General features: G+C 37.8%; 2 protein-coding genes across 2 annotated transcripts; both read right to left on the reverse strand.

The window, feature by feature from the left end:
- Positions 1–12520: 12520 nt before the first annotated feature.
- On the reverse strand, positions 12521–12991 carry LOC138899007 (uncharacterized). The gene has a single exon (XM_070185119.1). It carries the CDS (start codon positions 12989–12991, stop codon positions 12521–12523), a length of 471 nt encoding a protein of 156 aa, XP_070041220.1.
- Positions 12992–13959: 968 nt separating this feature from the next.
- LOC138899008 (uncharacterized) lies at positions 13960–14565 on the reverse strand. The gene has a single exon (XM_070185120.1). The coding sequence runs from the start codon at positions 14563–14565 to the stop codon at positions 13960–13962; it is 606 nt and encodes a 201-aa protein (XP_070041221.1).
- Positions 14566–15079: the final 514 nt, after the last annotated feature.

Genomic DNA, 15079 nt, shown 5'->3' on the forward strand with positions numbered 1-15079 from the left:
AATACTCTTTTCTTCTTTTATTATTTTATAACGCGTTATCAGCACGAGGCTCTAACCAATTGAGTAGAGGGTGATTGTTTTAATTTGTAGATATACTATTAATTAGTTGTCTAATGTTTAAGAAATTAAACCACTCGTGGAGAGAAGTTATAGGAATCTACGTGAGGCTCTTGCGTGAATGCATTGATATTCCTATACTAGGCATCTGCTCTGGTCTACCGACGTTTCGTGCATGGTGCTCAATTTGTACATGATATTGAGCACAATGATTGTTAATTGATCCATGAACTTCCTTCAGGAATAAATTCTGGATTTAAGGTACGTATTTTATATTATTTTTCTCTTTTAAAATTTTGAAATTCTATAATTTAAATTTAAATACAAGCAAAGACAATAATTTTTTATTATAACTCTAATAGAGTTTGTGAGAATTATAACCACCCAAAGTGGTAAAATTTCGGTGTCTTGCCATGATCAAATCCATGTATGATTATGAGCACAAGAAGTGAAAACTTGTATTCATTCTCATTCCCCTAAGAGAATATGGTAGCAGTATGTGATAAGTCTGAAAGAAGACAAAATTATTACCATGAACAATGGATGTGGACGTAGCAATAGATGAAATTATAATCGCCATCATTGTGGTAATGATAATAATAAGGATTCTCAAAATAATCCTTCACTCTTTGAAAGTAATGTTTGTCATCGATTTGATATGAGATTTTGAAAAGAACATGTAGATGGTTATGGTCCATTCATGATGTAAATGTGACAACATGTGATTTATGAATACATATTTATTCTTGGAAGAATATGAACGTGCTAGTGGTAGTGAATATACCACACTCACCTCTAGAAGGAGGTTTGAGAGGAAATAATAAAATAATGGCATTATTATGGCGTGAATGATCATTGGTCACGTACCTATTGTACGCCAAAATATTTTGACAATATGATTATTAAAGGACAACAGTAATACAAGAAACAGATCTTGCATATAATTTTGACTTTGCATATAATTTTGACTTTGCATATAATTTTGACCAAGACCATAATGGTATAGCTTTCTCTTTGAAAGAGATATTCACCATATGGATGTTGATAAATATGTGGTAGTATAAAATTAATTGAAAGCTCTCGAAGAGCCAATTATACTATTTTGGAGAAATAAAATTGATTATCAATAGGATATTGTATCGTAGTAAGTCTCAAAGAAACTTATTTAGTTTCTAAAGTATTCGCGAAAGCGGTTGGTTATATTGAGACTATAAATAAAAGAAAGATTTAATATCTTATATTACTACAACTTGTAGCGGGATAATATGTATGTGAAAAGTTACCCGCTTTATTCTTCAGTTTGTACTACCCAAATAAAAGAATGCCACAATAAAGTAGAAGTTTATTGATATAAAAATCCATATCATAATAAACTTGGAGTTTATTGATAACTGCACATGTCATGGAGTAAACCTGAAGTTTATAAATATTGATAATTTATCAATAACATCTTTTTCTTTTTTAATTTTTAAACAACATCAAACGACGTCATTTTCTTATCTGTGAGTATTTTTTTAAAATTAATTAATAAACGACATGACATGAGGGCAATTGGGAGTAAACCGTAAAGAAATCCCTAATTTCAAAACTCAAAAGGGAACATCTCTCACGGCTCATATTCTCAAATTGCTACTTGCTAGTGTTCATTCTTGTCGCCTACTCGCCGAGACGCCGATTCGTGTCGTTAGTCATCTTTGAAAATTGTTGGACGCTGGTGCCGGTCGATTTTCGCCACTGGTCATGGCAGCCACGGTAAGTTCCTTTACTCTATTTCTTTGCCCCTTTCTTTTTAGAAGTTTGGAAATGTCTTTCTATAAGACTATAACTAATTTAGCTATATCAATTTAAGTATGACGTACAAAAATAAAAGAGAATTTAAATGGGTAAATATTAAAGAACTAAAAAGTTCTTTACGAATTCTCTTATGTTGCTTGTTCTCATTAATTAATAGACTAACTAAATTGGGATAGAATTCCATGAATGTTGGAAATATCAAAGGTGAATATGGGCTCATTCCCCTGCCATGTATACCACATACGATGCATCTATGAGATGGTTACATGTGTCATTATTATTAACCTGCAACCTAGTGTTTGCGAGGTAACTTGCTTAATAATTTAATTTAGAGCATAATTTCCAAATTTTCTATTCATGACAGTTCATCTTGATAAGTTGGTTTACATCACAATTGGTTTAGCAAAATGATTTATTGAGTGCCTCTACTTAATAGCTAAACTATTGCTTATAAGAACAAAGTTATCTATATCAGTTTGATATACGTTATATACGAAAGTATATTATATTCTCCCCTCACAAGGGGTTCAGGGTCAGGAACCAAATAATTCTATCTTATTATTATTGATGTGCAGTGTATATTTTGATTAACACACAAAGGTGGATTTTCAAAGTTGAGGAAGCAAGTTAGTTTTTCTACCACGAGGGGGAGAAAGGATAAGCAATTGAGAAAATGTTACGTGGAATGAATTATCATTTGTACATCTAGATCCTCGTAAAAGATAATATGAACTTCAAATTCATAAAAAAGATAATTCATCTGCAATATATTGCAAAGCATGTCAGACTCATTTGTTGACCCAAAGAAAGTAACTATATTCTCATTGTAAATGCTCCCATTAGAATAAGTCCTAGAAGGATAAAGTTTATAGTACACTTAAAGCGTATAGAAAAATTGGTTTCAAATAAACTTGATAAATAAAATGATCAAAATGATAATAATAAGGAAACAAGTGATCTAGAAGATCACATGACATAACGCTTCATAAAATCTTAGGAGAGGGTCAGATACTTAAAAATATGAATGAAGAGATCTCTATGTTATGTCTTTATGAAAAAATGAGGTTGGCGGTGATATAAAATGTTTGTCGACGACATATATGATAACGCTATATATATATATATATATATATGAGGACCTTAAGTCTGGAGAAACGATTCAAGTAGAATTAGTTTCATATGAAAGACATGTAGTTTTGGACCTGCAGTTCAAACACCTTTATCTATATTATATGTCTAACATGACATAAAAAGCTGATATGCATCTAAAGTCCATTCATATGGCTTATATGGCATAACTTATATGAAAATCCCTGAAGGATTTAAATTGCGTAAAGCATATAGAATTCTTGGTCATGAAGTACTACATCCTAAGTGCAATTTGTGCACATTTGTATCTTGCTATAATTATAAGCATGATAATGTGATAGCGAGAATTTTTACCTCTATGGAGATATTGAAAAGGTCATTCCACGGTATTATATGAAGACATTATATATCTATCAAGAATGATTATTTCAAGGTGCAACATGTTCATTGGAGTTAATATGGCTGATTTAATTACCAAATCTCTGTCGGCGTCAACCTTCAAGAAGCTAGTGTACAAGATTGGGATGCGAAGGCTAAAAGATGTGAATTGATGCTCTTATCAAGGGGAGCTAATACGCGTTGTACTCTTTTTCCCTTATAAGGTTTTTGTCCCACTGGAATTTCCTTGCAAGGTTTTTAACGAGGTAACCAAAAGGCGTATTGTTAGATAAGTGTACTCTTTTTTCTTCACTAGAATATTTTTCCCCACTGGGTTTTATTTTAGTTAAGGTTTTAACGAGACACATTATCTGTTGAATAGACATTCAAGGGGGAGTTTATAAATAGAATTGTATTTAAGGTGAATGTCTATATTTTAGAGAGATTTTACGATTTGTTACTTTGTGGCTAAGTCATTTTTTCCTATAAATAGAGGAGTTCTATTCTACTGTAAATCATCCCAAATCAATAACAATACTCTCTCTACTTTTCTCTGTAATACTCTTTTTTTCTTTTATTGTTTTATAATATATATATATATATATATATATATAGACACACACACACACAACACACACATGTGCACCAAGCTCAAAGTATTATATAAAGTTATTATTTCTTGGGTGCACCTCTCTAAGTGAGGTTGAGAGTTCAAGTCATATGTTTATCTTGTTATTTTTCTTTTCTTTTTCTATAATTGGGCCCACCAACGGGGATGGGCATGTCTTGTATCACTCTTTGAGTTCTAATTAAGTACTTTTTTTGGTTTATTATTTTAATTTTTAAAATTGCTACGCATTAAAATCCATATTTTTCTTTTACCACTGTAAAATTTTATATACTCAAACCAAAATTGTATATTAAAAGTAGTAGAATATGGATGATGTATCATATAATCAATGAGTTCAAGTGATTCTAAAATTTTCGATACTGAGTATAGATATATATGTAAAAAAATAACTAGTTTTGATCATATAATTTCAAAAGAGTAAGGTTGCAATAGTAAGAACCTAAAGGTTAAATCCGTTAAATTAATTCCATGGATTCATTTGTTCCTAATAGTCCACTCACCCTTTCAAAATCATGGATCTGTTGGCATTAGTGTTTACAAGATTTATTCCAAAGAAAGAACTTTTTTGTCAATTTATAGTCACTTACATCACAAAAATAATACACTTTAATATTAAACTACAAATAATTCCAAAAATTGGTCTTATCACAAACATGTTTCAAGTCTGAAACTCCGGATAGATAGATCTGTTCTAATCTTATTTCATATATATAGGTGTAACAGCTTGGCCGGTCGTTTTATATTTTTGAGCCTCGTTTCCCTATTTGATGCTTGTTGTATGTGTGTTTGTTGTTTTGTGACTTGCGGGGATGATTGGTTTGGCTTAGTGAAGGTTCGGGAGTGATTTGGAACACTTAGTGTCATTTTTAGAAGCTTAAATTATAAGAGTTGAACGAGGTTTGACTTTTATGTAAATGACCTTGGATTGGTGTTTCGATGGTTCCAAGAGGTTCATATGGTGATTTTGGACTTAGGCGTATGTTCGAATTTGGATTTGGAGGTTCCAAGGACGTTTTGGTATTATTTGCCGAAAGTTAGCAATTTGTGGGATTTGAAAGTTATCATATTCAGATTTTTGTTCCGGAGGTTTGAATATGTTCGTTTAAAAATATGGGACTTGTGTTCAAAGTTTGGGTTTAATCTAGATTGGTTAGTCTTGAATCGGACGCTTGGTTTGAAGTTTGAAAGTTAATGAACTTAAGAGAAGCTTAACATGTGTTTTGATCGTCGATTCTTGGTTTTGATGTTATTCGTTGTATTTTGAGCATGTGTATAAATTTGGATTAGGTAATTGAACTTGGTGGCATGATTGTCGATTCATTATTCTCTATGGATTTCTACACTAATAGCTTGAATTTAAAAGTGAAATTTGGGATGTTTTGGTAAAACATTTAAAAAGTGAATAAGTGAGATTTGATCCCCGATTTGGCTTTTAAAAAGTGATTTTTATGGCTTTGTTTGGTGTTATTGGGTTATATTTGACTAGATTTGAGCCATTTGGAGTTGAATTTTTGAAGATTTGGCACTTTTGGTGATTTTAAGGGTACCAGGTGAAGGTAAGTTTCTTAGCTAACCTTGTTAAGAGGAAAGCCCCTAGGATTTGACTTGTTTGCTATGTGTTTAAGGTATTGGGGGTAGTGTATATACATAATGGAGAGAGTATATGCATTTACCGAGTTTATATTATGACCCGCGTAGAATATTTAGGATATTTTATGCCTTTTTTCGACTATGTTCTCACTTGATTCATGAATTATTTGACTTATGTGACTACGTTTTCTCTCTCACTCGTGTTAGAAATTATGCCTAGGTTTATGATTAATTGTGAAGGCATGGTAACTTATTCTTGATATGTTGAATTGCATAATTAGCTATAGTCACATAGAGATTTTATGGCAAATATCTGTATGGTATTTATCAAGTCCTTGTGCACCTTTTATCTATAATTCTTGAGCATATACAGACATTTTGAATAATGGATACGTGATTTGGACCGAGGATTTTGGCATGAAGGGTAAGCGTGCAGATGAGATACAGTTTTAGCACATGGACATAATGATCGGATATTGATTTATGAGGGATGCTATTATGCCCCTCTTTTCTCTTGGATTTGGATTCGTCCCTCCGGAGTCAGGTGATAACCCATGTTACTTTGGGCCCTGTGAGCGTGGTCTGTACATGGATTTTGTACCAGATCGATACATGGATTTTTTATCGGGTTATGTTAATACATGGATTGTGTATTGGGGTACACAGATCTTGTACTGGTTTGAGCATGCATTCATGTTATTGACTCATTTAGTAGTACTCCTGTCACTATTAATTGTTACTTTACATCCTTATATGTTGGTTGGGAGTTCCGACTCCATTATTTGAGCATGCTATCTTTTAATACTGTATTTTGAGCAGCGTTAGAACTATTTTTGTACTAGAAGAACATGCCTCATATTTCAACTGTTAATATATGTGACTCTTGTCATTCGTGACTTTATCTATTGTTCAGTTCTTAATTCTGTTATTAAATTAGTGTGGTAAGTATTCGATAACATCTAGCCTCGCTACTACTTATTCGAGGTTAGACTTGATACTTACTGGGTACTGATTGCGGTGTACTCATATCATGCTTCGGCACATCATTTTGTGCAGATCCTAAGGTGGGTCATAGTTGAGCTTCCTTATGGTGAGCTGAAATTCATGGATCTACTTTGCAGTTCCCGAGTCCCTGTTCCTTTTGTTATTTGTCTATTTGTATTTCAGACAGCTTGACATGCATACATATTTGATATGGTTTCCATAGTTTGCTCATGTACTTGTGCCACCTAGTCTTGGGGGTTGGTATTGGTTGTGTTTAGGCCATATTATGACTTTGTCAGATATTGTTACTATTTTGGATTATTATTGTCTTTACTTATGCTTTATCATTGTTAATTAAAGGAAATGGACTTGGTTTTGTGGTTTATGAGTTGGCTTGCTTAGCAAGTTCGTCTAGGTGCCATAATGACTTTGACGTGGGATTTTGGGTTGTCACAAGTTGATATCATAGCTTTAGGTTATGTAGGTATTACGAGTCACGAGCAGGTCTAGTAGAGTCTTGTGGATCGGTAGGAAGACGTCTGTACTTATCTCTGAGAGGCTACAAGATAGTAGGAAACTATCCTTGTTTCATTCTTTATCGTATGACTTTATTGATCCGAAGTTTGAATCCTTGTCTTTCTATTCTCTAGCAAATATTGAGAACACGTTCATTAGGAGCAGTTGAGTAGGCACCAGCACCTCATGCTACGGTCGTGGGAGGCCATGGTCAAGGTAGAGGCAGGGGTGGAGCTCGCACTTCAGTTAAAGCCCCTACTAGGGCAACCACTATGGAGCCACCTTTGATTGACGAGTAAGTATTTTATCAGGGTGATCTAGTTGGACCAGCTCAGGTCTCGGGGGGTTTATTTCTACCCCAGTACTTCAGAATTCCCTTGTTCGATTGGTTGGCCTTGTGGAGGGTTTGTCACAAATCAGAGTACTTCTTGTGGCACTGGCTACTTCTCATGCGAGGGGGAGAGGCATAGACTCCCCCTCATCACACTTGTGAGCAGGTTGTGACTAGTTATCAGACGCCAGAAGTAGTATAGGTTGGGAGGACATCCTTCCATGGTTGCGGATAGACTGATAGTGGAGGCCACTATGTCTTAAGAGGAGAGGAAGAGGTTTGATCGATTCAGGAAGATGGGTCCTCCATGTTATATAGTGATCCTTTGGTAGATGCACAAGATTTCTTAGATGGTTGTCGGGAGATTCTATGGAATCTTGGTTTGGTGGAGTCCAATAGGGTTGCATTCACTACTTTTCAGCTTCAGGGGCCATCAAAGAGGTGGTGGAAGTCATATGAGCATAGCAGACCAGCAGGGTCACTTTCACTCACATGGAGTCAGTTTTCACATCTCTTCTTAGAGACGTTTGTTTCCCTCATGAAGACGGAAGAGATGTAGGTCAGTTTGAGCACCTTCAGTAGGGTCGTAGGTCTATGACCTAGTATGAGATGAGATTCATTGAGCTATCCCATCATGCAACTTTTCTAATCCCCACCGAGGTTGAGAAGGTTCACTGAGGGGTGGAATTTTTGTATCAAGATTGCTATGGCCAGGGAGGTAGAGATTGGTACTAGATTTCTTCAGGTTGTGGACATAGCACGTAGGATTGAGAGCATTCGGAGTCAGAGTAGGGAGACCATAGTGATGAGAGTCAATAAGCTTCGATATTCTTGCGGATTTAGTGGTACCTCATTTGGAGGTAAGAATCATTTTTGGAGAGGCCACCCTAGCAGGCCAGCTCCTTCAGCTTATCAGCCCACGTGTGGTGCTCCAGTTCAATCTTCATTCAGTACTATCACGGAGTTCCTACCGAGCTCCTTCATCTCAGGGTTCTTCCAATAGGTACTTATGTTATCAAAGGCAGCCTCAGATTTAACAACCATTATCAGCTTACGGTTGTTTTTAGTATGGAGAGGTAGGGCATATCAAGAGGGATTTCCCTAGACATGGTAGAAGTGCAGCTCAGCTAGGTTCTAAGGTAGTGACTCTAGTTCTAGTTGTTACACCACCAACCCCACCAGCTCGAGGAAGAGCTCAAGCACTCAGGGGACGCCCCAAAGGTGGAGGTCACACGGGCAGAGGTCAGGGCCGTTGTTATGCATTTCTAGGTAGGCCCAAGGCGTAGGCCTCTAATGCGGTTATTAAAGGCTTGTCTATCACATAGATGCATCAGTTCTATTTGATCATGATTCTACATATTCCTATGTGTCATCGTACTTTGCATCGTGTTTAGATTTGTCCCGTAGTTCTCTTGATATCCATGTTCATGTATGTACCAATTTTAGTGTGTCTCTCCTAGAGGATCGTGTGTGTCGGTCTTGTTTGGTTACTATTGGGGAATATGAGACCAGTGTTTATCTCTTGTTGCTTAATATGATGGATTTTGATGTGATTTTGGGTATGGATTGGTTATCTCTGTATCATGCTATTGTTGATTGTTATGCTAAGATCGTGACGCTAGCTATGCTGGGTTGCCGAGGTTGGAATGGAAAGGTTCTCTTGGGCATACTTCTAGTAGGGTGCTTTGGTTTCTGAAGGCTCAGTAAATGATTGAGAAGGGGTGTTTGGCGTACTTAGCCTCTACAAGGGATGTTAGTACTGATACTCTTACCGTTGAGTCAGTTCCGATAGTGAGTGAGTTTCTGTATGTGTTTCTAGCAGACCTGTCAGGCATGTCACCCATTAGGGATATTGATTTTGGTATTGACTTGGTATCGAGCACTCAGCCTATATCTGTTTCACCATATCAAATGGCTCCAACTGAGTTAACAAAATTAAAATAACAGCTACAAGAGTTGCTGGATAAGGGGTTCATCAGGCCTAGTATATCAGCGTGGGGTGCGTCAGTGTCATTTTTGAAAAAGAAGGATGGTTCCATGAGGATGTGTATTGACACCAAGAAACTCAACAAGGTTACCATCAAGAATGAGTATATGTTGCTAGGGTATAATGACCCGACCGGTCATTTTGAGCTTTAGCATTTCTTTCGGTAGTTTGAGACTTTAAGTAGCTTAACATGATGTATTATGACTTGCGTATATGGTTGGTTTTTATTTTCGGTAAGTTCGAGATTGATTTGATAGAGTAATTCTCAATCTAAGTTGGAAGAGTTGACCAAGGTTTGACTTTTGAGTAAACGAACTAGGAATCATGATTTGATGGTTTTAATAGGTGTGCATGGTGATTTTAGACTTGGGCGTAAGTTCGAATTTGAATTTGGATGATCCTAGAAGGTTTTGGCTCTATTTGTCGAAAGTTGGCAATTTGCAGAATTGGAGAGTTCATAGATTTGATTGGTAGTTGACTTTGGTGTTACCGGACTTCTAGTAGTTTTGAGACCTTGTATAGGTTTATTTGGTTGATTGGAACTTATGTGCAAAGTTTGATTGTGATCCGGAATGTCTAAGTGTGATTCGGACGCGTTCGGCAAAGTTTAAATGTTTGGAAGTTCAGAGAATAATTTTGATCTACAGTTCTTGGATTTTGTATTAATTGTAGTGTTTTGAGCCTTTAGATAAGTTTGGTTAATTTATTTGGACCTGTTGGTATGATCAGATGGTGTCCCGAGGGTTCGAGTATATTTTGGATCATTGGTAGAGAGACTAGCTAAGTTAAGGATTTGGAGTTTGACCACTGTCAATATTGGATCAAGACGACCTCTTTTCGGTGTTTTGAGTGCGTGAGCGGATTCGTAGCATGTTTTATGATTGAAATGCATATATTATTTGTATCCAGAAGGTTCCGAATGAGTTTCGGTTGGTAAAACGAAGATTTTACAATTGCTGATTTTCTGGTGCAACAATTCCAAAAATATCGCCTATGTCTCTGAGTTCGTCCATAAATTTTAGACTTCCTTTAAAACTTCAAAACATCATATCTCCCTCATTTTAAGGTCAAATTGGGTGTTTCAAAAGTCTGTCTTCTGTGTAATCTCACAAGGATTATGTTGGGCTTGTCAAAAGTATTTTGGGGTAATATAGCTTCTGATATGGGCTAGGACAGTTGCTGCCTATTTTTTTACATGTTTCGGGATTTAGTCACTTTTTGTCATAAAATTTTGGAGGTTGGGAAGAGGCAATGTTTTAGGATATTTTCATCATTACTTTATGGGTAAGTAATTTCTACTTGGATTTGGTAATATATATTGATTCTCCATAGATTTTTACACCTAAAATATGGATCTTTTAAAAGTTATTTGGGGTTTTTGTCGACAAGATACGAAAGTGTATTTTTGGATTTTGAACACCGATTTGAACTCAGATTTGGAAAGTTATCACATAATTGGATTCGACATGTTATGGGTCATCTGATTTTGGTATTGGTTTTGGATATCGGGCACGCATGCTTGGGTTGACTTTTGTTGACTTTTAGAAATTCTTCAAAGATCTAAACTTTATGGACTGGGATCGCTTCATATAGCATTGTTTGACTTCCTTGGATGATGTTTGGCTTGGATTTGTATGATTGGAGGGCTAGAGCGAGGTTTTATGCGATTTGTGGTTGAATCTAGCCCGGGAAGAAGTAAGTCTCTTGGCTAACCTCGATAAGGGGGAACCCCTAGGATTTTACTTGATTGCTATGTATTTAAGGTATTGAATATACATGGTGGCAAGAATATATGCACTTACCAAGTTTATATCATGTCCAGGGTAGAATTGAGATACGTTATGCCTTGTTTTAATTATGTGCTCATCTTCATTAATAATTTGTTAGCTTATATGACTACATTCACTCTTTTATTCATGTTAGAAATCATGTCTAGGTTTATGATTAATTATGAAGGCATGGAAACTTGTTCATATGTTGGCTTGCTTGAATCATCTTTAGTTATATATAAATTTCATAAGCACATATCCACATGATTATTATTAACTTCTTGTGCATCTTTTATCTTTAAATTCCTTGGCATATGCTTTTTGATATTTGAGTTGGACTGAAATAGCGGCACGAGAGGCAAAGTCGTGCGGTTGAAATACAGTTATGGCATAGGACATGATGAGAGGATATTTGATTATGAGTGATGCTAATAAGCTCCTCTTTGTGCTTGGATTTGGTACCATCCCTCCAAAGTCAGGTGATTACCCATGTTATTTTGGGCCATGTGAGAAGGTCTGGTACATGGATTTTGTATTAGGTTGATACATGAAGTTTTTATCGGGTTATTGTGATACATGGATTTTGTATTGAAATACATGATCTTATATCGGTTTGAGCATGAATTTATATTCTTAATTAATTTAGAAGCACTTATTTATATGCTAATTGTTGCATGCCATATATATATATATATATATATATATATATATATATATGAGAGAGAGAGAGAGAGAATAACAACATACCCAGTATTATCCCACACCGTGGGTTCTGGGGAGGGTAGTGTGTACGCAGACCTTACCCCTACATTGTGAGGATAGAGAGGTTATTTTCAATAGAACCTCGGCTCAGAAAAGCATAAGCACCACATTAATGAAAGTATAGACAAGAAGGGACAATACCAAAAAGCCATATAAAAGAAGAATAAAAACGATAAGACTGTAAGGTAATCAACAATGAAAGAAAACAACGGTTAATCATAAAAACCTACAAATAACAGAAAGCGAGACTGCATGTCAATACCACTGTTATGAACACTCTAGACTACCTACTCTACTAACCTAATCCTCGACCTCCATACCTTCCTATCAAGGGTCATGTCCTCGGTCAGCTGAAGTTGTGCCATGTCTTGCCTAATCACCTCTCACCACCTCTTATTTGGCCTACCTCTATCTCTTCGTAGGCCCTCCAATTTCAACCTCTCACACCTCCTCACTGAGGCGTCTGTGCTCTTCTTTCTCATATGACCAAACCACCTAAGTCGTGCTTCTCGCATCTTGTCCTCAATAGGGGCCACACCCAAGTTGTCGCGAATAACCTCATTTCTGATCCTATGTAACCTGGTGTACCCGCACATCCATCTTAACATCCTCATCTCTGCTACTTTCATCTTCTATAGAGCAATCTTGACTGGCCAACACTCAGTCCCATACAACATCATTGGTCTGACCACCACTCTGTAGAACTTACCCTTAAGTTTCAGTGGCACCTTCTTGTCACACAAAACACCAGAAGTGAGTCTCAATTTCATCCATCCCTCCCCAATACGAGGTGTGAGATCTTCACCAATCTCCCCATCCCCCTGAATAATAGACCCAAGGTACTTAAAACTCCCTCTACTAGGGATGACATGCGAGTCCAGCATCACCGCCCCTTCCCCTCCTTGAGTCTCGCCACTGAACTTACACTCCAAATATTTTGTCCTGGTCCTGCTCAACCAGAAACCTTTAGATTCTAGGGTCTGCCTCCATACCTCTAATTGCGCGTTCACACCATCTCGCATCTCGTTAATCAATACAATATCATCTGCAAATAGCATGCACCATGTCATCTCCCCTTGGATGTTGCGCGTCAGTACGTCCATCACCAGAGCAAACAGAAAAGGCTGAGTGCTGACCCCTGATGCAACCCCATCATAATCGAAAAATGGTCTGAGTCCCCACCCACCGTCCTCACTCGGGTCTTTACTCCATCATACATGTTCTTAATCAACCTAACGTAGGCAATAGGTAAACCTCTAGCCTCCATATATCTCCACAAAACCTCCCTCAGAACTTTATCATATGTCTTTTCTAAGTCGATGAACACCATATGCAAGTCCTTTTTTCTCTCTCTATATTGATCCATCAATCTCCTAAAAATGTGGATGTCTTTTATAGTCAAACGCCCCAGCATAAACCCAAACTGGTTCTCAGAAATAGATACACTCCTCCTCACCCTTAGTTATACCACGCTCTCCCAGACTTTCATAGTATGGCTAAGCAGCTTGATACCCCGATAGTTATTGTAATTTTGGATATCACCCTTGTTCTTGTATATAGGAACCATTGTGCTCCACCTCCACTCTTCGGGCATCTTCTTCGTTCTAGAAATGATATTAAATAACCTAGTGAGCCACTCCAAGCCTGTCTTGCCCCGCACTCTTCCAAAACCCCACCGGGATTTCATCCGGCCCGGTCTCTTTTCCCCTACTCATCTTATGCATAACCCCTTCAACTTTATCAATTATAATCCGCCTAAAATACCTAAAGTCACAACGACTCTCGGAGAGTTTCAAATCACCCAGTACAATGCTCTTGTCCCCCTCCTCGTTCAAGAGACTATGGAAGTAGGTATGCCATCTCCGATGGATAAGCCCCTCATTCAACAAAACTCTACCTTCTTCATACTTGATGCACTTCACTTGGTCCAAGTCATGCGCATTCCTTTCTCGCGCCTTGGCTAACCTGAACAACCTTTTATCCCCACCTCGGCCCTCGAGTTCCTCATACAAACAACTAAAAACTACAGTCTTGGCGCCGTAACTTCTAGCTTTGCCTCTTTATTAGACAACTAATGCTCCCAATTCCCCCTCTTCTCCTCCTCATCTACACTTTCCACTAGCTTCAGATATGCTGCTTTCTTGATTTCCACTTTTCCTTGCACCTCTCCATTCCACCACCAGTCTCCCATATGACCACCAGAGTAACCCTTTGAGACCCTTAATACCTCTATCACGGCTTCCCTAATGCACTGCGCAGTCGTGGTCCACATCGCGCTTGTGTCCCCAATACTCCTCCAAGCCCCCATAGTCACCAGCTTGACCCCCAACTCCTGCACTTTAGCTTCATTCAAGGCTCCCCACTTTATCTTATGTTGGTTATACATCGCCCTCTTCCTCCTCTTCCTCGTGAACTCAAGGTCCATGAACAGGAGCATATGAAGGGTCGAGAGGTTCTCACTCGTGATGACCTTACAATCCGTGCAAAGACCTTTATCGGACTTCCTACAAAGTAAATAATCAATCTGAGTCTCGGGCACCGAACTCTGAAAGGTGACCAAGTGCTCCCTCTTCTTCGGGAAACTCGAGTTTGCCATCACCAAATCAAATGCTCTATCAAAGTCCAGCAGAGATGTTCCTCCTCTATTTCTATCTCCAAAACCAAATCCACCATGCATATCATCATACCCCCCCCAGACGTCGCTCTAATGTGGCCGTTAAAATCTCCTCCTATGAAAAGCTTCTTGGTATGTGGGATACCATGCACCATCTCATCCAAATCCTCTTAGAAACGCCTCTTGACTTCCTCATCCAATCCTTCTTGGGGTGCGTACGCACTGATTATGTTCAAAGTAAAACCTCCAACAACTAGCTTAATAGTCATCAGCTTGTCATTCACCCTCCTAACCTCCACTACTAGTTTACGGAGGTCCTTATCAACCAAGATACCAACCCCGTTCCTGCCCCTACCCTCCCATAATACCAAAGTTTGAAACTGCCCACATCCCACGCCTTATCTCCTACCCACCTAGTCTCTTGTACACAAGCTATACTAATCTTCCTTTTCTCGAGAATCTTCGCTAACTCTACAGATTTTCCAGTCAAAGTTCCTATGTTCCAAGACCCCACTCTCAGCCTAGTATCTCCCTTAGCCCTCTTACCCTCTTACCCCCTGCACTCCCTCCCCCGTGC

Source organism: Nicotiana tomentosiformis, chromosome 9 (assembly GCF_000390325.3).
Source record: "Nicotiana tomentosiformis chromosome 9, ASM39032v3, whole genome shotgun sequence".
NCBI lineage: Eukaryota > Viridiplantae > Streptophyta > Magnoliopsida > Solanales > Solanaceae > Nicotiana > Nicotiana tomentosiformis.

Coding starts and splice junctions, on each gene's coding strand:
- LOC138899007 (XM_070185119.1), bottom strand. CDS start 12,991: ATGGACGTACTGACGCGCAACATCCAAGGGGAGATGACATGGTGCATG.
- LOC138899008 (XM_070185120.1), bottom strand. CDS start 14,565: ATGCATGGTGGATTTGGTTTTGGAGATAGAAATAGAGGAGGAACATCT.